The 22,480-nt window shown below is 56.6% G+C and overlaps 1 protein-coding gene across 2 annotated transcripts; it reads right to left on the bottom strand.

Annotated features, from left to right (window-relative positions):
- Nucleotides 1–435: 435 nt before the first annotated feature.
- ZNF335 (zinc finger protein 335) lies at nucleotides 436–20,551 on the bottom strand. Of its 2 annotated transcripts, XM_054573663.1 has the most exons (28): nucleotides 20,280–20,551; nucleotides 19,358–19,608; nucleotides 17,772–18,012; nucleotides 16,858–16,935; nucleotides 16,312–16,617; nucleotides 16,085–16,216; nucleotides 15,081–15,227; nucleotides 13,363–13,615; nucleotides 13,098–13,275; nucleotides 12,023–12,135; nucleotides 10,737–10,755; nucleotides 10,515–10,631; nucleotides 10,355–10,431; nucleotides 10,109–10,269; nucleotides 9,166–9,398; nucleotides 8,177–8,270; nucleotides 7,961–8,055; nucleotides 4,646–4,905; nucleotides 3,576–3,687; nucleotides 3,116–3,490; nucleotides 2,286–2,428; nucleotides 2,056–2,210; nucleotides 1,843–1,946; nucleotides 1,685–1,762; nucleotides 1,408–1,491; nucleotides 1,254–1,319; nucleotides 1,092–1,173; nucleotides 436–1,000 (listed from the first exon to the last, which is right to left on the bottom strand). In XM_054573663.1, exons 2-28 carry the CDS (start codon nucleotides 19,556–19,558, stop codon nucleotides 873–875), a joined length of 4,032 nt encoding a protein of 1,343 aa, XP_054429638.1. In that variant the 5' UTR covers nucleotides 19,559–19,608; nucleotides 20,280–20,551; the 3' UTR covers nucleotides 436–872. The 2 variants fall into 2 exon arrangements, with proteins under 2 accessions (XP_054429638.1, XP_054429637.1); XM_054573662.1 differs by lacking the exons at nucleotides 16,858–16,935; nucleotides 17,772–18,012; nucleotides 19,358–19,608; nucleotides 20,280–20,551 and having other exon boundaries at nucleotides 16,085–16,213; nucleotides 16,312–16,612.
- Nucleotides 20,552–22,480: the final 1,929 nt, after the last annotated feature.

Here is a 22,480-nt window from a genome sequence, read left to right as displayed (position 1 = left end):
CCTGGGCCTTAACGCGCCACCTCAGGGCTCCAGTGTCTTAACTTTGCACCTTGGTGTCCCCCACAACTGGGACCCTGGTGGCCTCAGCCTGTGCCCAGCAGCACCATCTATCTGGTAAACCCCCAAACTCCCACAGCTGTGCCTGTGCCCAGGAGTAAAGCTAGACACCTGCTGGCCCCCAAACCAGCACAGTGAGCGGGCAGCCAGGGGTTTGACAGTCATGGATCAGGAGGGAACGTAGCTCAGAGCCATTGCAGGCCTCACCACAGCCTCAGCACGGCCCCATGCAAGCGGGCACCTGGCTGCGCTGCCCTTTGGGGACCTCTGTGCCTGCAGCATATGCTCCCCTGGGGCCTGGGGCAGGAGCCGGGGGCTCTTGGAGGCTATGTCAGGCCTCTGTCCCAAGGGCCAGCTGCACTTTCGGGCCACTGTACTTACAGAGGTGAGGCTGGATGCACTGCGGGCCAGGCCACCTGTACCTCACTCGCCACTTGGGGCTGTAACAGGCTCTAACTTTCCTTCCGTTCCCCAAGTCTCACCTGTTTCACGCTGTGGCAACAAGTGGACAAACTGGGCTGGCCAGGGCTGGACTCTGGTCCCTTTATTGAGACTGAGAGACCAGTGGATCCATCAGAACAAAAATAAATTTCTCTCCCGAAGCCTGCCTGCAGGCTGGGGCCCCCAGCATGTCCTGGCTGGTGCCCGTGGCTGTCCCCCCACCCCAATAGCACAGGTCTGACTCCTTTGGAGTGACGGTGCTGGCTGCCCAGTATCTGCAGACCCTAGGTGGAGCAAGGACATGCGAACTGGTGGTCCCCCCACCCCAGCAGGGCCGGCCCCAATATCCATGGTCAGCGTTGTGCCCTTGGGGCTCAGTCATCAGTCAGGGTGATGACGTCGTACTCGATGCCCTGGTGTTGCAGCTGCTGGATGTGGTCAGGCACCGTCTCCTCTGTGCCAAACAGGCCCTGGGCTTGGGCCATGGCAGCATCGGCCACTGCTGCCAGAGGAGGGGAAAGGACGGTGAGCCTGAGGCCCCAGGGGCTAGGCCTGGGCCCCAGGCCCCAGGGTCCCCAGTGCCAGCACTGTACCTGTGACAGCTGAGTGTGCTGCAGCTTCAAGCTGGGCCTGAGTGACGAGCTGCTGGCCTGGGGACACAGGTACATACTGGATCTGGAGGAGAGAAGCCAGTGAGCCACCTTGGCAGAATCCTGCCCGTGCCCCAGCTCCATGAGGTTCCCCAAGGACCCTACCTGGGACTCCTGGAGGAACGGGGCCCCTTGTTCGTACTGGATGTGTGTGATCTGACCCTCCTGTACCTGGAGAGAGGAAGCCAACCTGGTGGTTGCAGAAGGAGGCCGTGCATCCCTCCAGTCATGTCCCACCCTCACCCCAGGCCTGGCCTACCTGGATGTGATGACCTTCTGGGACCACGACATATTCCTGGGGGAGGAGGTGCTGAACTCCGTCCTGAGAGATGATGTACTGCACCTGGAAGAGGGTGGCGAGGAGGCAGGCGCTGGGCCCTGCTCACTGGGAGCTCAGCAGGGGGACGGGACCCCATTGGCAGCTGCGAGCACATACCCTACATACCCTGGGAGAGGTGGTTAGGGAAGTATCGCTTGTCCCCAGAGTAGGGCCCGGGACCTGGGCACTCACGCTGAGGTGTTTGGCAGCAGCTCACCTGGTTGTCGGAGGTCACCAGATGCTGCACCGTCTGGCCATCTGCTGTGGTGATCTCTTGGATGTAGGTGGCTTCCTCCTGCCGCAGCCAAGCCAGGGCTAGCTTCAGCTCTCTGCGCACCCCAACCCTGCCCGCAGGGCCCCTGCGCAGGCTCTTACCTGATCGGTCACTGCCTGTTCCTGCGCCACGATGATGTGTTCCTGGCCCAGGGCCTGCTGCAGCTGTTCTGGGCCCAGGACCCCATGACTGGACTGCAGCGCGGCTGGGCGGAGAGGGGAGGGTGCTCACTAGGGGCCTCGCCAGAGCCCAAGGGCGTTCTCTGGGGCAGTAGCTCAAGCCCCTGCTCTACCCTGGGTCCCGGGGCAGCTCACTGTGCAGTGTGGCCAGAGTCTCGTCATCACTGTTCAGGATGATGGTCTGGGTGGGGGGCTGGGCTGGGGCCCGGGCAGTAGGGGGCCCCGCCTTTCTCCCGTCAGGACTGTGTAGCCGCTGGATGTGGAACTTGAGGTGCCCGTTGCGGTTGAAACTGTGGGGAAGGGACGAAGGCTCAGGGGCAGCCCTACCCTGCACGCCCAGCAGCCCCAGCGGGACCCAGCCTCACCGCTGCCCGCAGAGGTGGCACGAAAAAGGCTTCTCGTTGGTGTGGGTCAGCACGTGCCGCCGCAGGTCCTTCTTGTTCTTGGAGGCAAAGCTGCACTGGCTGCACTGGTGGGGCCGCAGGCTGGAGTGCTGCACCATGTGGGCCTGCGGAAGGGACAGAGCCGGGCCGTTAGTTGCACCCGGACAGAGCTGCTGGGGAGCCTGCCCGCTGAAGCGGCTCGGGGAGGAGCTGGGTAGAGAGCACACACCAGACCAAGATTCGGTGCTGTGTGCTTCAGGGGAAAAAGCCATAGGCTCTTCATTAGGTCCTTCGGAAAATCCTGTCCCTGCTCTCAGACTCAGTTTACCCCTGAGCCGTACGCACTCGGAGGGAGGGACCTCTGAGGGTCTCTCCCAGCCCTGCCGTTCTAGGGTCCTGGGCCCAGCCCCTCTCTTTGAGCTGCGGAGAGCCAGTGTATGGTTGGTTCTGGAAATCCTCAGGTAAAGGGAGGGGGCCCCTCACACTGGACCATGATCCTGCCCTAGAACCTTCCTTGAACTCTGCGCCTCTCTGTACTCTGAAGGACTCGATGCCGTAAGTGGGCCATCACACCACCTGTGACACCCCCTGTACCCCAGGTCCATGTGACTTGTTCCCCATGCGCACTGTTCACTCTGGGGACACTGTCGGGGATCGGACACGGCCTGGTCACCCTCCCCCGACACTGGGCCACCTGAGCGCCCCGCTGAATGATCTCTGACTAGAGGGAAACAGGGCTGGCGCAAGCGGGTGCTCAGCCAGGGTTTGTCTCACAAGCCAGTGCCAGCGGAGGCGCAGGGGTCAGCACTCACCCGGACCTCGGGCCACTGGCGGGCGCTGAAGGGGCAGTCGGGGCACTTGAAGGCACTCGGCCCGGCGTGGGCCCGTTTGTGACTTTCCATCTCAGCTCGGCCAAAGAAGGCCTCGGCACAGATCTTGCAGGAAAACTTCTTTGACGATGGGGTGGCTGCAGATGGCGGTGAGGGGGGCACTCCCAGGCCCAGGGCTTTGCTGGTTGTAGGAGGTGGGGAGGCAGAGCCCTGGCGGTCCCCGACTGGGCGGGTTCTGACTGGAGATGGGGGCTCAGGGCCGTCTCTGGGCGGCCCCCCACAGGGCAGCAGCGGCCACTTGGCTCCGGAGGCCAGGGCGTCGGGACTCGGGAAGGAGATGGAGCCATCTGCGGTCAGCTGCGGACAGAAGGGAGCACGAGGCGCTGAGCGCGGCGGGCGGGAGGGCGTGGGAAATGGGGCAGGGTGGGCTCCCCAGCCTCACCTCGATGTGGTGCAGCTGGGTCCCGTCGGCTGCCATGATGTAGTGGGTGCCAGCTTCTTTCAGGGTGTCGCTCACAACCACGGTCTGGGCTGCCTCCCCTGGGGGCTCCTCACTGTGGGCAGAGGAGGGGAGCAGCGAATCAGGGCTCTAAGAGGGCCTGGAGGGCCACAGCTGGCCCCTTCCCCAGGAAGTCATCGGCTGAGGGGGCGCACCGCAGGTGAGCCCCTGCATTACACCCTGGCCCTGCCCTTCATCAGCTGAACCTCTGCTCTGTCTTCTGTCAACAGCGCTGTGTCCAGAGTGCTGTCCTGCTCTCGAGTGCTAATCCCGCCCCCTTCATCCGCATGGTGGGGAGGGGAAGGCTGGGGGGCATGAGGGGCCCAGCCCAGTCTGGTCAAGTGGGGGAGGCAGGGCTGACAGGAACGCGCAGCCCCAAGCGTAGAGAGCAGGTGCTGAGGCGGGGCTGCCCAGGCGTCGGCCCAGTGATCCCGACTCCCATCCCGGCCTCTCACTTTGGTACTTGAATTCAAGGCTTCCTCAGACTGCCCGGGGGTTTGGTCAACATATGAAATACAAACAGTTCTGCCCCACACTCGCTCAGTGTGGAGGAAGCTGAGAGGATGCCAGGCCCCCTTTCAGTTCAGCAAGGAGCCCGAGTTGGTTCCAGAGTTCAGAACTGGGGAACCCCTCAGGAATTGTCCAAAACGAAGAGCACATGGGCTTTGGACCGAAAGGGAGCAGGGCTAAAATTCTCGCCCACTGTATGACCTTCGGGGAGTCCTTTAACCTTACTGGCCTGTTTCCTCATTTGTAAAAGGAAAAAAACATGGATTTCATGGGAATGGTTTAGGTGAGTTCACACATGTCTGGTGCCTGGTACATCTCAGTGGCCAAAACACAGCAGCTTCTGACCTCCTCAGAAGGATCTGACTCCCCCATGGCCCAATCACCGTATGTGTATTAGGATCTTCGCCCCCTGCCCACTAGGCTTGGATGGGCAGGGTCTTCTCCGACTACCCCCAGTGTGCTTACAGCTGGGTGAATGGGGCCTTGCAGGTGGCAGATCTTACCTGTAGGGTGTGCCCGGAGCTGATGTCCCCTCCTCCATAGGGGGCGCTGTGATGACGCTGTATCCAGCCCCGCCAAATGGACTGGGTGCCAGGGTGATCCGCTGTAGGTCAGAGGGGCCTAGCTGGCTCTCGGCTGCCACCCCACCCCCCGGCTCTGCCACATGGAGGGTGACCACTTGTGCGGCAGCACTCGCTGGGGAGGGCTGCCCGCCAGGGGACGCCAGCTGTGCTCCCGCACCCTCCGACTTCACCACGGCCACCTGCAACGGCACCAGCGGACATGCTGAGCAGGGCCTGTGGGAGCTGGTGTTCCAGGCCCTTCTCTGCCTCAGGGCCTCAAAGTCCGCCCAGGCTCTGGCCAGACCTGGTGCTGCCAGCACTCACTTGCGCAACCCCGACTGTGTGTTCCTTCTGACACACAACCTGGCTTTCCAAATCCCATCCAGCCACTGGAAACAGACGTTACCAGAATATGGTGGAACAATACTGCCCCCAGGGGCACTGGGCAATGTCTGGACACATTTTTTTGTTACCACAGTTGGAGAGGGGGTGCAATGGGCATCTTGGGGGTAGAGGTCAGGGATGCTGCTCAACATCCCAGGAGGCACAGCACAGCCCCCCAGAACAAAGAATTGTCTGGCCCAAAGTGCCATGGTTGGGATATCTTGGGGTAGACAGACAAGTGGCAAACCATTGAAGAAAAAAAAATAAAGAGCATGACCTCAGATGTTATTCCAAAGTCTGCTTCAAATGGATTAAAAACTAAAATGTAATAATAAAACTCTAAATACACATGAAGAAAAAATGTGAAGTATTTTTATAATCCTGGGGCAGGAAGACTTTTCTAATCATTACAGAAAAGTATGCTACAACCTACAGCCAAATAAACAATAAAATGAAATCAGAAAATAAAGAAATTGGGGGATGAGTGAGATTTAACAATTTATACGAGAGATAAAAGATGGCTTTCCACCCTGGCTGGTGTGGCTCAGTGGACTGAATGTCAGCCTGCGAACCCAAAGGTTCCCAGTCAGGGCACACGCCTGAGTTGTGGGCCAGGTCCCCAGCTGGGGGCATGCAAGAGACAAACGATCACTGTATCTCTCGCACATGGATGTTTCTCTCCCTCTTTCTCCCTTCCCCTCAGAAAAAGGATTTCTTTTATATACAAAGAGCTTTTGCAAAGTGATAATAAAAAAGACTAATAATTAAAAAATCCATACAGGATGCACAGAGATGAGTCAGAGAAGAGATAAAATGGTCTATGAAAATACAGAAAGAAGTTCAATCTCATTTATGATCACAAAATTATTAACTATGACCATGAAATATACTTCTGTTACATTGAAGAGTTTTATAAAGACTGACGACACCCAGAGAAACACGCTCTAGTGGTGGTCGTATGAACTGCCTTATCTTTTTGAGGTTTTTCATTTTCAGACCCACCAATTCTACTTCTAGAATTTTCTTTACTTTTTTAATAAAAAAGGGTTTATGGACACCTGAAAACATGAGTGCTCTGAAGCACCACCTTCAATTAGTGAAAAACTGGAAACATCCCAGCCCATAAACGACAGGATAAACCTTGTATCTGCCTGACGCAAAGATGTGGAGACCTGCACGTGCCCCCAGGCTGGGCCCCCAGCTGCTCAGTGAAGACAAGGTGGGTGCTGATGTGACGGCTGGTGTGAGCCTTTTTTTAGAAGAACCAAAGGCCTGTTAGTGTGGACGTGGACAGAACTGGAGAAGTGCTTATTAACCTGCTGCCAGTGGTCATGTAGGGGGAGGAGCATTAAGGGCTTTCACCTTATGTATAGAACATAACGTTCATTTTGGTTTTTTTTTACAAGCATATGCTTTTTTTAAACCCTCACTAGAGGGCTTTTTTTCTCATTGCTTTTAGAGAGAGGAGAAGGGAGAGAGACACTGATGTGAGAAACACCCATCAGTTGCCTTCTCGTACATACCCCAACCAAGGTATATGGCCCGACTGGGGACTGAACCCGCAACCTGGGCATGCGCTCTGAACCGAACCTACAGCCTTTTGGTCCAGGGGGCGATGCTCCAACCAACCGAGCCCCACCGAGGCCAAGCACATACTTTTGTAACAAAAATAGTGCAGGGCACAGCATGAGAAGAGCAGACAGACCGACAGACCAGACCGTCTGGAAAGGGACTGCCAGGTGCGTGAAATCCAGAGCGCGACAAAGGGGTGCTTCCCGGTATTCGGTAACACTGTGCTGAGCGGCATTTGGAAAAATATTAAGTTAGCCCCACAGCTTTCTGCAAACGCCGAAATAAACTGGAGCAAAGATTTAAGCGCAGCCCTGACCGATGTGGCTTGGATGGGCATTGTGCCGCAAAGAGGAAGGTCGCCAGTTTGACTCCTGGTCAGGGCACACGCCTGGGCTGCGGGTTTGGCCCCTAGTGGGGGTGTGTGTGAGAGGCAACCGATTGATGTTTCTTTCCCTTTCTTTCTCCCTCCCTTGCCCTCTCTCTAAAAATAGATAAATAGAATCTTTTTTAAAAAAGATGAAAGTGTAAAAAATAAACCTAAGAAAAAAGTCCAAATATAAATATAGTCTTGGGGTGAAGGAGATCTTTCTAGGGGTGATACTGAGGCAAAAACGATTAAAGACATGCAACTATCTAAAAATATAAACCCTCTCCGTGCCACATGCCACGAGCCAAATCCCACAGACACGCCCAGGCCTCACACCAGGCGCCCTGTCTCCCAGTCCCCAGCAGCACGTTGCTGCTCCAAGTCCTTGACATTTACCATCTCAAATACACGTTCTACGTTTCAAGAGGCTGGGAGACAGGGGGCACACCCAAACTTCTCCTGCCTTGGAGAGGTGCAGGGAGGGGCGGGGGCGGGCAGTGATGGGCGGCAGGGGTGAGGGTGACCCTGGGCAGCTGGATGGAAGAGGGAGAAGTGAAGAGGGTGAACTCCGGGGAGGGTGTGGGCCTGCAGTGCACCGAGGTGACAGGTCTGAGTGGGGACAGCCTCAGGGGTCCTTGTGCTCCAGGAGGAAGCTGGTTCAGACCCACAGGCGCCAGGGGGAAGCGGTGCTCACCGCTCAGCACTGCAGAGGTCACTGGTGGTTCTGGAGAGCAGAGTGGGACATCCTCTGCCCTCCCTGCCCTCCCAGGGCCTCCCGGGCACAGCTGGTGCCCCTGGTGTGTGTGCCTACTGAGCGTCAGTGCCCCTGCCTCAGCCACTGACTGGGAGCTCCCCAAGGGTGGGGCACGCCTGCTGCATCGCCCTCCTCTCCGGCCGGTGTCCGGCGCAGAGGTGGCCCCCAGGCGGCTCACCTGCAGCGCTGCGCCCCCCAGCTCCCGCTGAGCGCTCATGTTCAGCAGCAGATCCAAAGCTGTCTGTGTGGCCATAGCAGTAGACTCCTCAGCTCCTGGGTTGGGTGGGAACCTGAGACTCAGAAAGGGCTCGAAAACTGGCACCCAACACCCTCCCCATCCTCTGGCATAAGCATGGCCCCTGCCCCGGCTCCCACCCTTCCTCTCAGAGCTCACCCTGCTGGTAGATGATGGTGGCACCACCCAGGGCGTCAGAGCAGAGCAGTGGGGGGGTGTCAGGTGACTGGAAAGGCGCTGCCTGTGAAGGGACCTGCGGGGGGGCCGGGGGAGACAGGGCCAACCCTGAGAGGGCAGCTCAGGTGCGAGTGTCGTTTACCAAAAACCGCCTGTGTGCCAGGCATTTTCTGTATGTTGGCGTGTTTCACCTTCACAACTACATTTAAAGGTATTTACCAGCTCAGTGCTTCAGAGAGCTGGCTGAGGCTCAGAGAGGTGAAGTGTCTGGCATAAGATCTCTCAGCCAGTAAGAGGCAGAACTGGGACCTGTACATCAGACGGATGCCAGAGGCTGTGTTCTATCAGCACGTCATGATGGAGCACCTTTTGGCAGGGAAGGGGACCGAAAATGTGCTCAGCCACAGCACTATGCTTGGCAGCCTCTCCTGCAGTTAGGTAAAGCGTGGCCACCTGGCTGAGCAGAAGCTTCTGGCAAAGGTCACCAAGACACGTGGAGAGATGGCAGACAGTCCTTCTGCTCTTCCCCTATCCCTTGCTCCTGCTTCTTGCCTAGGATGTGGCTAGGAAGGCTGGAGCTCCTGTATCTACCCTGCACCATGAGGTGACCACAGAAACGGAAGGGATCTCCCTAAGCTGGCTGGGAAAATAGGAGCTTGGTCCCCGACCTATCACAGAAGCGCCACACTAGCCCTGGGCTGCTGACCTTTGGACTTCCTTCATGCAAGAAAACAATAAACTATCACCACAGTTAAGCTCCTGATACTTCCTCTTTTACTAGCACCGAAAAGCCTCTCCTACCTACTCCAAGCTTAGGGCTGGCATGTCTGTGACCTCATCTGCTCCAGAAAGGCAGGGGTCACTCTGTTGTACCCAAGGTGCACATGGGGACACTGGGAGAGGTGACTGCATGCTGCCATCCTGGCCCACGCCCCCAACCCTCTGTCTGCCGCCTGCTTGGCCGAGCCTACCTCGGGGGGCCCTGGGGAGCTGGGGGGCTGTCCGGGGGCCACACTGTGCTGCTGCTTCAGCTCCTCAATCTGCTGCAGGGAGAAAAAGGGGCGGCGGCGGGAGGGGGGCTCCTCGGGGTGGCGCCGCCCCCATTCCTCGAAGCTGCTTGCGTGTCGGCACCGCACGTGCAGGCGCAGGTTCTTCTTGTGCCGGGTGCTGAAGTGGCAGTACTCGCAAGCAAAAGGCTTGGCCCCTGTAGGCACACGTGGGGGGATGCTTGCGAATGCCCGCCGCCGCACCCACCCTCCCGGAGAGGCCTTCCGGGACCCCAAGGACCGCCCCCCGAGACTCCCTCCCAGGCGCCCTCCTGAGCGCGGGCGCACACGCGCGCCGTCCGTGGCGGTGGGCCCAGGCAGAGGGTCCAGGCCCGCCCTCCGCACTCACAGCCCTCCCGCCAGTGCCCCTTTCAAGGGCATTGACCACACATTCCTCCCGTGAGTCACCAGCCCCCCAGCAGACAGGAATCTGGCGACGGGAGCCCCCGGCTGCCTTTCTCTGACACCCCCTAAGTGTGCCTGCCAGAGGGCTGGGTGCCCAGAAGGACAAACCACCACTAGGCGTGCACCTTCCATGGGGCGAGCACAGGCTGATGCTGTGCCTGCTGCTTCAGCTGCTGAGGGCAGGGCTACCAAAGACCCATCTCCAGCCCTGCGCCCGCACAGACAGGGCCCAGGGAGCAGCTGGAGCTGGCTTCTGGAACCGCCACGGGGCGAGGGAAGTGACCGGCTGGGGGCCACCCTGGCAGCAGGGCACCAGCTGGAACTAGAGCTGAGGTTAGAGAGCGGCCCCCGCAGAGGGGGTTCCCTTTCGGACAGGAAGGTTCCAGCTGCTCCCGTGGCTGAAGCGGGGGACAGAGCTGAGCCTCGGGCTGTGGGCTGGCAGGGAGGGGTGGGCTGGCCTGACCTGTGTGCTTGACAGCCACGTGCGACAGCAGGAAGTCCTCTCGGAAGGTGCGGTAGGGGCAAAAGCTGCATTTGAAGGGCTTGTCGCTGACATGAGACAGCTGGTGGTTCAGCAGCGCCTTCTTGTCCTCACAAACAAACTCGCAGAACTCACACTTGAATCTGGGGGTGGCCAGAGGGCGGGCAGCTCAGCGGTGGGGCAGGGGTGGGGGTTGCTCCAGCCCCATGGGCCTCACAGGGGACGTACCTGCGGTTGGCGACAGCCTGGATATGAGTGAGCAGGTGCATCTTGAAGGTGTAGCGCTTCTTAAAGGACTTTCCGCACTGTAAGGGGTGGGCTGGGTTGGCTGGTGGGTCACCCAGGGAGGCCCCCGCCCCTGCCCCCACCCGGGCCTGGGCCCACTCGCCTTGTCACACATGTGGGGCTTCTCAGTGCTATGTGTCTTCATGTGCTGTGTGAGTCTCTTCTGCATGGGGTAGACGCGGCCACACACAGGACAGGGGAAGGAGCTCAGCTTCGGGGTCTGGGGAGGGCCGAGAGGGGCCAGATGGAGATACCTCACTTCTGGCCCCTACCCCACGAGCAGCCCCCAAGCCGGCTCCCCCCCAGACCTGGGCCCCAGACTTACGGGATCTGGCCTCTTCTTCCTGGGGGAGCAAAAGGCACAGGAGTTAGGCCATCACTTCTCCAAGCCGACCCGAGCCCCAGACCCAGGCTTAGCCCTGAGCATCCCTGCTCCCCACCCGAGCCCCTCTCAGCGTGTGCTGGAGGAAATGTTAAGAGGGCACTATAAACAAGTTTTGCACTTCCCTACACTTAGGAATGGTGCGTTCTTTCTCTCAGTCACAAAGGACATTCGCATTTTCAAGGCTCTGAGAAGTCCCATAGGAAAGAACGCTGCTGTCCACTGGTTCAACCGGGTGTCTCCAATCTTACTTGGACATATAACTTGGAGAGCTGGCTTTCCCACAAACATGGTTTGAGACCTGAGGACTTATGAGAACTTTTACATCATAATTTGTGGCCGAACAGTTGGGTTTTTGCAGTTTGAGCTCTGAGGCTGGTTACAGAGCACGACTCTGCTCCTTGGACTTGAAAAATGCCTGCAGAATGAAGAGTCTCTCTGTGCTGTTTGATTTCTGTTGCTAAGTAACCCTAAAGCTTTTGTTTTACGAGCCTGACCTGGAACTAGAACCCTGACAAATGGCCACACACTGCGTTCCCACTGTTGTACCACAGCTCCACCTGCTGACCAGAGCCAGCCCACCGCTGAAAATCCAGTTGCCACCATCAATCAGAAAGCAAACGATGTTAAGGTGTGCCACGTGTTGACCTGATAGATTTATATACTGCTGCATGAAAAAAGAAAGCCAATAATCTAAGTGTATGACCTTGTTCCCTAGCAACCCCTTTCCTTTTGAAAACCCTGCCACCTCCCACCAGTGAGTCTTCAGTGCACACTGAGGACTACGTTCTCTTATTTGCAAATCATACCTAAATAAAATTCTCCTTTAATTTCTTTTGAAGTTTTTGTTAGCAGATCCACCTGGGGGATCCCTGGACCCAACCTCTGTCCACCGCTCCTCCTCCCTCAAAGTCCAATCACAATCCAGTGAGGAGTCACTGTGCCCCCCTGTACCTGTCCTAAGCCTGCTCTCTCAGTGCCGTGAGAGATGAAATGTGGACCAGGAGTCTGGGACACTAAAGCATGCCGCAGGGAAGAGGCTGAGTAAGGGTCCTTAAGGGCCTGCTCCTGCCCTGCTCTGAGCCAAGAGATCTGGGATGAATCGCCTTACCTTTCCGATACCTGTATGTGCTGTCGATGGGCCCAGCCCTGAGCAGGCGCCACCTAGAACCGCGGTCACCCTGGGCTCACTTTCCCACCCCGGCCCCGCCCCACTCAGACCCACTGACCGGTCCCTGCTGTGCACGGCTGCGTGCCGGATGACATCCTTCCGGTAGACGCTGGTGTAGCTGCATTCATCACACTTGTAGGGCTTACTGCCCACGTGGTTGAACATGTGCTCCTGGGAGAGGCAAAAGGGCAACGGGCTGGGATTCAGACTCCCCTCCTGCCGCGCCTCACCTGTGCCCACAGCCCCAGAGCTGTGGCATGAGTGGGTTCGTAGCACGAGGGACAGCTGCCAGTGTCAGGGTCTGGGAGGGCCGGGACTCGCTCCAACAAGAGCACCTGCTCTACCCCAGGCCCTGTCCCGCTGGCCATATGACAGAGGAGGAAACTGAGGCTCAGAGTGAAGTGACTTGCTCAGGTCCCACAATGACCTTGTGAGCCTGACGCTGAGCCCAGGCGGCGTAGCTCCACAGCCTACGCCCTGCCCCCTGCAGGATGGGACGGCCACCCCTGCCCCCCACCCCTGGGGTTCCAGAGACCAACTTCAGGTCACAGTCCCTGAGAAAGCACTCTGCGCAGAAAGCACAGGGGTTCTGGCCATTTCTCCCTGAGGACCCCCAACCCCGGTGATGGTCGACTTGCTGCCTCACTTTGGTGCAGCCAAGCTGCAGTTTCCTTGGTCAGTAAAATGGGACCACCGACACCTACGAGGGACCTCCTTGGGCTGCGTGAAGATGAAATGAGAGTGGCCTGCAAGGCCTGGGTATTGGGCCCTGGTCCTGAGACACACTATCACTGTCTGCTAGAAAACTTTCTAACATACTGCGTTAGATTAAAAACCAGCTTTACTGCCACCTACTGGCGATGGTGATGAACAAGCAAGTCTCTGATGTTCACCGTGCAGACCGCACCCTTGAAGGTGCCGTGCTGCCATGCAGTGTGTGAACCTGCAACGCTGCGGGGGCAGCCCAGACATGTGCCCCTGAAGCAGCAGGAGAGGGTGCCTGGGAAGGCCTTTACCGCCATTCCCTCTCAGCGCCACCTGCCAATTGCCTTCTCTCATCCGGCCTCTTACCCTCTCATGCCCTTCCCGCTGCCCTATTCCCAGCTGCTCTCCTTTCTCACTGCAGCTCGCACCTTGAGCGAGGACCAGCGGCGAGAGCGATAGCTGCACTGCAGGCACTTGAAGAGCTGCGGGTCTCCGGCTTCATGGGAGTTTACGTGGAAGCGCAGGTCCTCATGAGACAGGAAGCGGGAGCCGCAGATGCGGCACAGGAAGGGCCGCAGAAGCGGTTTGGGTGACTTGTAATAATACCTGTCAAGAGGGTGTTGGGGAGCAGTCTGGTGGGCTGGGCTGGGGCTGCCCGGCGGCCTCCCTGACCCTCATCTCTACTCCACTTACTTGCGGTATTTCTTGCCTAGGAAGCGTCTGGAGGGTCGGCCACGGCGGCGGGGTGGGGTGTCAGGCTCCTCCTGGCAGGTGGGTGCTGTGTTCTCTGCATCTGACTGGCTCACATTGGGGTCCACGGGGATCCTATCGGCCTTGCCCAGGGCCACCAGGCGTCCTGGGCCTGAGGAGCTGGGTGCTTCGGGGTCCTGTGGCTCCGGAGGGCTCTGCCCACTCTGGGAACTCACCAGAGGCTCTCCCTCCACACCTGCCAGACATGCCAGGTCACAAATCAGCCACAGCACACCAGGGCAGATATGGACAGGCGTGACAGAGGCCAATCAAAATACCCCCCCCCCCCGACACACGGTCACAGTCCAATCGCTCATGGGCACGTCAAGTCACAGCACAGACGCAGACAGCTCACAGTTAGAGCAGACATACGCTCTCCCGACCAATGGCACAGCATGACTTCAATGTGACAGTCTGGAGCGGCAGCCAGAAAGCTAGGGGCCTCTCAGTCAGGAAGCCTGCATGCTAGGTTCAGCTCCATCAGTGACTTGCTGTGTGTCTTTGGGCTAAGTTATTACCTCTCTGTGCCTTATTTTCCCCATTTGGCAAATGGAAATGATAACTGCCACTCTAGTGACCTTACAGGAACATCCTAATCTGGGGAGCAACAGCAGCACTTTAATACTGGTTTCCCTAGGGAGGCTGGGTGGTTGGAGGGCAGATAGGAGTTATTACCTACTCAAATACATCCAGAGTTATTTCAATAGAACATTTTAAAAATTAAAAATGATCAAGACAATGCTGGTAACGTCCTGTTTTTTTTTTCCTTTTCTTTTTAAAATGATTTTATTTTTAGAGTGGGGGAAGGGTGAGAGAAAGAGAGGGAGTGAAACAACGATGTGTGAGAAAAATACCAATCAGTTGCTTCTTGCATGTGCACCAACTGGGGACCGAACCAACAACCCAGGCATCTGCCCTGACCAGGAACTGAACCAGCAACCTTTCAGTTTGTTGGACAACGTCCAACCCACTGAACGCCAGTCAGGGCAACACCCAGTTTCTTGATTCCAGTGCTAGATTATACAGGTGTGTTCACCTTATGAAAATTTATTGACCTGCGCACTTAAGATAGGTATGCTTTTCCATACATATACCTAAGTAGAAAGCTATTTCTAAAAGGAGACTAAAAAAATAATAAGTCCCTCCAAATCGCCTGTACAAAGAGAGCTACCCTGTGTTTTCCTGTGTGTATTTATGCCTTAAAGCAATCCTAAATGGCAGGCACCATCACCTGCATTCGAGAAAAGGGGATTCAAGAGGGAGAGTAACACACTCCAGGTCACACAGCCTGTCAATGGCAGAGCTGCCATGAAAGGGTCATTCCCGTCCCCAGCCTGCAACGCTCCAAGCCCGTGCTGCTTAGACAGCCTCAGGCCTCAGCTTTGTCCTTATTTCAGCAATAATACTTAAAACTTATTTCACTGGTTCAGCTACAAAGACTCGGCCTTCTCCTGCACTGTGACAGCCTACCCTGAAAAGTCTTTCCGTAACTCAGGGAGGCTCAAGCCTGATCTGGGAGGGGTGTCCCCTTTACAAGGAGGCCAGCAGGTTACGCTGGTGTGAGACATGCTGCTCGGCACGGCTCACTCAGCCCCCAGGACTCCACCGGGACAGGCAGTGAAGGAGGCCACCTCTTGGCCCCTCCCACAAGCAAGTCTCACCATCTGTGAGGTCCGAGGTCTCCAGGCAAGGCAGCTTCCGGGGCCGGCCAGGTCTCCTTCGGGGTCTCAGTGTACTGGGAGTGGGGCGCTGGGGCCGCAGCGGTCGGCCCCGGGGCTCATCCTCAGCTGGATTGTAGTCGCTGTCCTCTGTGGGGACAGTGAGAAAAGGTGGGCATCAGCCCTGCTCCCTTGCCCCACTCCCCCAGGAAAGGTCTATATCCCCATCCCTGCCTACTCATCCTCCGTGCCCACCAGTGACACCTCCTCCAGGGAGCCCTCCTGATGCCCCCCTGGCTGACTGTGAGCATCCCTCTCCAGTCTCCTGCAGTCCTTTCTCTGCACCTTTCCTCACACCTACCATTGGCTTATACAGCACCTTTATGTGAATTAGAAAAAGGCACCCCCCTTCCTCAAGACACTTTACAGTCAGGAAATAGCTGAAATAAACATTCAAACCTACAAACGCTATGCCTATGCAAGACGCAGAGTCTATGACAATGCAGAAGCCACTGGCTGAATGTGGCTACTGAGCCCCTGAAATGTGCCTACACTGAGGCATCGTAAGTGTAAAATACAAACTGGGTTCAAAAAATCAGTATGAAAAAAAGAAAGGTAGCCAATACTATAATGACTGCATGTTGAAACAGTATTTTGGATATAGCAGGTGAATAAAATGAACTTAATTCCATCTTTTTTTACTTGGAAAAAATATGGCTACAAAAAGAAAAGCACCTATGTGGCTTGCATTCTGTTTCTGTTGGACAAACGTGAATGCAGCCCTCGTACGTGTGGCTGGTGCTCTTGTTCAATGCACAGTCTGCAGAACTGCACACAGAGGTCCTGACCCCATGGGCGCCCCAACTCCTCCGTCTCCTACTGAAGGCACCCAGGGCTGCCTCGGTGCCAATCCCTTTCTGGCTCTCCGTGAGGGCCGGAAGAGCAGGAGCAGCTCAGTGTTTGCTGATGGGCGTGGGGCAGCAGGCCCGGGAGCCATGGTGGCCTACCTTCCAGGTCGTCAATGGCACCGGCGTCTACAATGTCATCATCGTCTTCCTCCTCTGGTGCCTCTTCCTCCTGGGTCTTGGTCGAGGTACCCCACTTCCGTGGACGTCCCTTCTTACCAGCTGCAGCTGCTGCTGGGGGGCAGGGGAATGACAAGCTTTCACGCCTGACTCTTGGCACCCCATCCCCACCTGCGCAGTCCCAGCCCGGTAGGTTGCTATCAATGCACCTGGACGGAAGTGTCGCTCCCGCATATGTCGCAACAGGGTGGCCTTGGTGCTGCTCCGGTACTGGCACATCTTACACTTGAACTGCTGCACTACCACCACCTCCATCATGGCCTCCAGGCTCTGCAGGTCTGGCTCCTCAGTGCCAGAGGCCGGGGGAGGTTGTGCTGGGGAGCCGGGCCCACCCCGTGCCTCCTCAGGTGGCTCCAGGCACGTGGATGTGGACGTGGGGCCGTCGGCCAGGGCCTCGATGGCTGCCAGGCTGTGGGCCAGGGTGGAACTGGACATTGGCGATGCCATGGGGGCACCTGGAGGTCGGTGAGGGAATCAGAGGGAAGCGGAGGGGGAGGTTGGCCATGATCTACAGCTGCCCCTCTCGGGCACGCCCAGGGATTCTAGAACCCAACTCCCTACCAAAGTAACAGTGGGGAAACTGAGGCCCACAGCAGCGGATAAGCCATCAAGACCACACAGCGAGTCTGTGACTGAGCCTTCCCCTCCCACTCCCGTGCCCGCTGCAGGGTCCCCTGTGGAGCCTGGGGTCTTACCGTCGTCTGGTCCATGCAGGATCAGATACCGCGTGGTCTCTGGCCCGCCGTCCTCAGCGCTGGTCACAGTGATGCAGCCTGGGCGGAGATGCGGGGAGGGGATTCCCAGGTGACAATGACAAATGGCATTGCCCACAGTCATTCTGGCTCACCTGTGTGACTGCAAACTAGCTGCACCGCCCCTCTGAGCCTCGAATGTCTCCCCCCTCAGGGCAGGGCTGTTGGGAAGTCTGGTTTGTGTGCCAGGACGACCCACAGTCCTACAGATGCCATGGCTGCCCGGCTGCCCTCCCTTTGGCCAGTAAACCCGGAGAGTCCCCCTCCTTCCTCTCCAAACTTCCCCAAGGTTAAGGCCCAGCTCCTGCACCACTTTCTTAAAGCTGGCTTTCCAGACCACCCCAGGGCTTCTCCGGGCACTATGGCCTTTACTCGTCATTAATAGCAGGCACGGTGTGGGAAATCATGAGCTCTCGGGTCAGACTCTCTCAGCTCATGGCCCAACACTTGCTGGCAACAGCAGGTAAATTATTTTACATCCCATGTGCCTCAGATTTCTCATCTACACTGTGAGGATAGTAACAGCACCCACCTTTGGGGTTCCTGGGAGGATCAATGAGCTACTGGATGTAAAGTGTTTAGAACAGACCCCAGTATAAAGCTAGGTGTTCCTGTTTCTGTACTTATTGAGCTCTTACCACACGCCAGACATTATGCTAAGAATTTCCCTGTGCTGCCTCTTTAAATCCTCACACCAGTTACCGCTCTGAGGCAGGGGCTACTGTTCCCATGTTGCATGTTCAGCATGGGAGAGTTGCTTTCCCGAGTTTGCACAGCTGGGGTGTGCACAGCTGGTTCTGCTGGCCTCTGCGCGAAACCCCAGGGGGCTGTCCCCTGCCGCCCTCTGCCTGACTCACTCTGGATGAGGTCGGGCCCAATGGTGGACTCGATGATCTTGTCAATGGCCGAGCCCAGGTCTGAGGAAGAAGCCGTGCAGTCGGACACCAGCATGCTGGGGTCTGGGAGTGCGCTGGAGTGTACCAGGGCCGGGGGACCACCTGTTACCCCTGCCACTGACCCATGGGACACAGAAGATGAATCAGGGAGGTAGCCATGGGGCAGGGGGTCCGTGCTTGAGCTGCTCTCAGATACCTCCTCCTGGGGGGCAGGGAACAGGGAGAGAAGAGTTTAGCAGCCTGGGATGGGGCAGGGCAGGTTGCCACCCGCTAGATAGAGCTCCTAGGCCCAAGGACATGGTGAGTGGGGTCACGCACAGCCTCAGCCTCATTAAGTCCTAGTGAGAAAGCGCTCTAGTTGCAGAGCTCCTCAAGAACAAGTCCCATGGTACCTGGCTCTGGTCGGGTAAAGGGCCCCACACCCCCCACACAAGAGCCGGCTGCAGCTATTTTCATTGCATGTTGGAAAAAACTGTTCCCTTTGCCTGAAACGCTTCCCAGCACTGCACCATGGCTAAACCCTACCCAGCTTTCTCCCCACCATTTAGCTAGTACCTCTTCTTGGAAGCCAGCCCTGACCCTGAAGGCCAAGCTAGGCCCTCCGCTGTCCTCAGAGCTGCAGTCGCCTGTGTCCTCACATCACACATTATTTACTGTGAAGTGTAACATCTCTCAGGTCTGACTGGACCCTCCGTACGGGCTGCGACCACATCTGTCTTGTTCTCTGCTGTCTCTCCCGGATCTAGAGCAAGCTGGGCACCTGGTAGGCGCACTGTTGCTCAATTAATGAAACCCTGAACCCCAAAGCGGGGGCCACTATTGTGCACCTCTAGGATGTGATGTCTTGAAAACAATCACTGTCTTGCAGATAACAACAATGGTAATGGCTAACACTTACAGTTTTATTATGTGCTGAGCACTGTTTTAATTGCTTTGCACATTCATATCAACTCATTTAATCCTCAACAAAAACCCTATTGAGGCGAGTGTATTTCTCCATTCCTACTTGACAGGTGAGAAAACTGAGAGCTAAAAGTTCCTGCTAGGGAGGGTGCTTAGGGAAGTGGCAGAGCCAGGAGGAGATGGTTTTACAAAGCGTTTCCAAGAAACGTCTGGTGAGAGTTTACTCACAAGGCAGTGTCCTCAGAGGCAGATATTCCTGCTCCATTTTACGGAGGGGAAGACTGAGGATCAAAGAGGTACATTGTGAATCAGAGGCAAAGGCAAAGCCTGGACCAGGACACCTGTATGTCCAATAGTGAGGACAGCGTGTAAGACCGCGGCCTAGATTTGAATCCTGGCTCTGTGAGCTCTCTGTACCTCAGTTTCCTTCCCTGTAAGATGTGGAAAAGAGTGCTATGTGCCTTACAAGGTTTGAGGCTTAAATGAGAAAATTCGTATTAGGGGCTTGGCATGGTGCCTGACTCACAGTAAACCAAAAACAAATATTGGTTACAAGCCAGGCTTGCTGGCAGCTTCCCCTTAGCTGCCAGGCACTGCTGCGTGTGGTCCCTGCCTCCACCCATGCCGGCCGGCACCGTCCATACCAGAGAGCTGCTGCCGCGGTCCGAGCTCTGCCCTACTCCGGTGTCGTCAGCCTCCGCCGGCCCCGGGACGGCCGCAGCGTCGCTGCTGTCGGCGGACACGGCTTCCGAGGTGCCCACACCCAAGCCGCTCTCTGAGGGCTCCTCAGGCTGGCCAGGCCCAGGGGCCGCGTCGCTACTGCTTTCCACCTCGTTCTCCTCCATGGGCTCGGGGGGCCGCCTGACAGGGGGGCGCAGGGTCTGGGGCCTTCACTCTGAGATAAGAAGTGACGGGGGCTGATACAGGTGGGCCACCTTACTGGCCCCGGCAACCACGGTCTACCCAGCTGCAGCCTTATGCCCATTTCGCAGGCGAAAAGATTGAGTCTCCGGCGGGATGGGGTTATTGCGTGTGTACTGAGAGGCGCTTCGGGAAAACGGGACCGAGAAGCCTTGCACCCCAGTCCAGGGCCCTTCCCCATCCCCGGGAGGGTGGTCAATGGCCGGTATGACCCTTCTCTTCTCCCCTCCACGATTCCTGCAGTGTGGTTCGCTCTAAGGGTCCCGTCCGGGCTCAGTGGTTCAGCCCTTCGGCCTCCCGAGTTCCCCCGGGTGCAGGGTCGGTGGTACAGCCCACGGGCACCCTTGGTCAGTGCTCGCTCCCCCTTCCCCTAGTTCCCATGCGGAGGGGGCCGACAACGACGGTCCCGGGGCCTGGCGACTCGGGGCTGTCCCCGGCGCTGCCTGCGCTCCAGGCCCGACGCCATCTTGTGGCGGCGCCAGGTTTCCGCTCAGGCAAGTGCGAGAGCGACTAAAGGGCCTGGGACCCCGGGGCCCTGTTCGGACAGCCCCGCCGGCCGGGACCTTGCCGCCGGGTATCCCCCGTAGTGTGAACCCACTTCACAGCAGGGTACATTAGGGTGACCTGACTCTACCCGACGCTCACCTGACGCTTTCGTAGCCGCGTTCTTCTCCGACTCCGGCATCGACGAGGTCGCCATCTTCTTTCCCTTGCTGCGGAGGGACCCATCAACCTAGCGTAGGTCGGAACTACTTTCTACGACGACCGAGTAAAAGATAGGTTTCCAGTGTGCCGGAAAGTGACTCCAAGTCCTCAAAACCATAGCTGAGTGTAGAGAGAAGCTAAAATTTTATATGTCGCGTAGTATGGGTGACGGAGTCTGCTATGTGTTCGGAACTACTTTCTCTCTGGCGGAGGGTTATATAGCGAGTGGCACGTAATCAATACGGGGTCCCAACCTTGGGCCGGAGGGTTGGGTGCGGAGAAGACCGCCCTGGTGTGGGGGTGTGGCTCCCAGTGGCCTGGCCACGCCTTTACCGGAACAGCTCAGAAGACCTTCCAGCAACCGGGAGGTTTTGACTTGGAGGTAGAGAAATGAATGTTACTAGTCGTTTCTCCCGGCTCTGAATCAATTGCTTAATGCTCTTACCAAGCTACTAATTGAGTCCTTCTCGATTAGGTTTGATGTGCCTTGGCAAATAGGGAGCTCATAATCCTTGTTGTACAGGTGGGGAAGCTGAGGTCTGAAGATGGGATATGGATGGTCAAGGTCGCATCAAGTAAAGGGACTCCGAAGGCAAGTCCCGCTGTCTGGAGTTGGGAAAATGGAGAGCATTCAATGCTTGGCCCTTAGTAAGCTTTGTATACATACAGTAGTCTCCCTTTATCCCCAGTTTCTTGCTTTGTGCAGTTTCGGTTACCGAGGGGCAACTTTGGTCTGAAAATGTTAAATGGAAAATTTCAGAAATAAACAGTTCACAAGTTTTAGATTGCATGATTTTTTTTAAAAAATTTATTTTTAGAGAGGAGAAGAGAGAAAGGGAAACATCAAAGTGTCGTTGCCTTTCAGGCGCCCCCTACTGGGGACCTGGCCTGCAACCCAGGCCTGTGCCCTAGACTGATAATGAACCGGCGACCCTTTGATTTGCAGGCTGGCACTCAATCCACTGAGCCAAATTAGCCAGGGCTGTGTGCTGTTCTGAGTAGTGCCATAGAATCTGGTGCCGTTCAGCTCCTTCCCGCCCAGGATGAGGATCATTCCTTTGACCTGATTATCCACTCAGTGTACCCATCTTTTAGTCAGTAGCCCTCTCAATGATCAGATCAGTTATCAGAGAAACAGAGACCATGTTCACATAACTTTCATTACGAAATATTTTTATATAATTGTTACCATTTTATTATCCGTTATTGTCAATCTCTTGCTGTGCCTAATTTATAAACTAAATTAAATTACCTCGATCATGTATGTATAGGTAAAACATAGTACATATAGGGTTTGGCAGTCTGAGGTTTCAAGCATCCACCGGGAGGGCCTGGGACTATGCCCCACAGCTAAGGGCGGGGCCTACTGTATTTGTTACATTAATAGAGCTGGAAGTCAGGACATCCTCCACAGCCCTCCTCTGCTCAATGTAGAATGTGCAGATGTATTTAAAGGTCTGCAGCCCTTCAGAAAGGTATGCCCCTCCTCTTGACGCACCAGATGTCCTCTTTGGCACTACCCTCTCTTTAAGACTTTAACATTTTGCAGAGGAGACTGGTGCCCTGGTTTATCCTTAAGTCTCTGTTGCACAACTTACTTTCCTCAGTTGAAAAATACAAATTTGTGGGGGGCGAGGGATGGGCGAGGAGAATCTTAAAACATCCCTTTAAAGAAAACCTATTTAAAAAGACAAAAAGTGCTTTGAGCTGTTAGAATTTGCGTGCACCTGAGCATGAGGGGGGTTTCACTGGTCCTTTCCTAGGAGCAGGTGTTGGTAGGGGGAATAGAGCTCGAGGCTTCTGGGTAGGCTAGGCCTCCTTATCTCCCCCTTTCCCGGTCTGGCAGGGCCAGGCCCCCCAGAGCAGCCCCTGGAAAGCTGGGTCAACAATGGCATGACAACAGGTTGATTTTGCATCGACTGGTAGTTTTCCAATATCAACCTGATTCCTCATTTCTGCAGAGCCCCCCTCCAACCCTCACCCCGTGGCGGAAGGGTGCATCCTCCCTCAGGGATGTCATGGTACTCAGTGGTAGTCCCACAGTCCCCGTCCCTAGCCCCAGCCCAACGGAGGCTTGACCCTAACCTTGCCCTTCGCTGCCAAATCACAAGATTGCAGAACGTTATACAGAAGGCAACAGC

This window comes from Pteronotus mesoamericanus, unplaced genomic scaffold (assembly GCF_021234165.1).
Source record: "Pteronotus mesoamericanus isolate MK-2021 breed Mesoamerican mustached bat unplaced genomic scaffold, CSHL_Meso_final contig_25, whole genome shotgun sequence".
NCBI lineage: Eukaryota > Metazoa > Chordata > Mammalia > Chiroptera > Mormoopidae > Pteronotus > Pteronotus mesoamericanus.
Note: the sequence above shows the minus strand (reverse complement) of the source record. Positions and strands in the feature narration are given on the sequence as shown.

Coding starts and splice junctions, on each gene's coding strand:
- ZNF335 (XM_054573663.1), bottom strand. CDS start 19,558: ATGGAGGAGAACGAGGTGGAAAGCAGTAGCGACGCGGCCCCTGGGCCT. Junction 16,936..17,771: donor TGGGCCCGACCTCATCCAGA/GTGAGTCAGGCA, acceptor ATCTCCGCCCAG/GCTGCATCACTGTGACCAGC. Junction 1,174..1,253: donor CGTTCCTCCAGGAGTCCCAG/GTAGGGTCCTTG, acceptor TCTCTCCTCCAG/ATCCAGTATGTACCTGTGTC.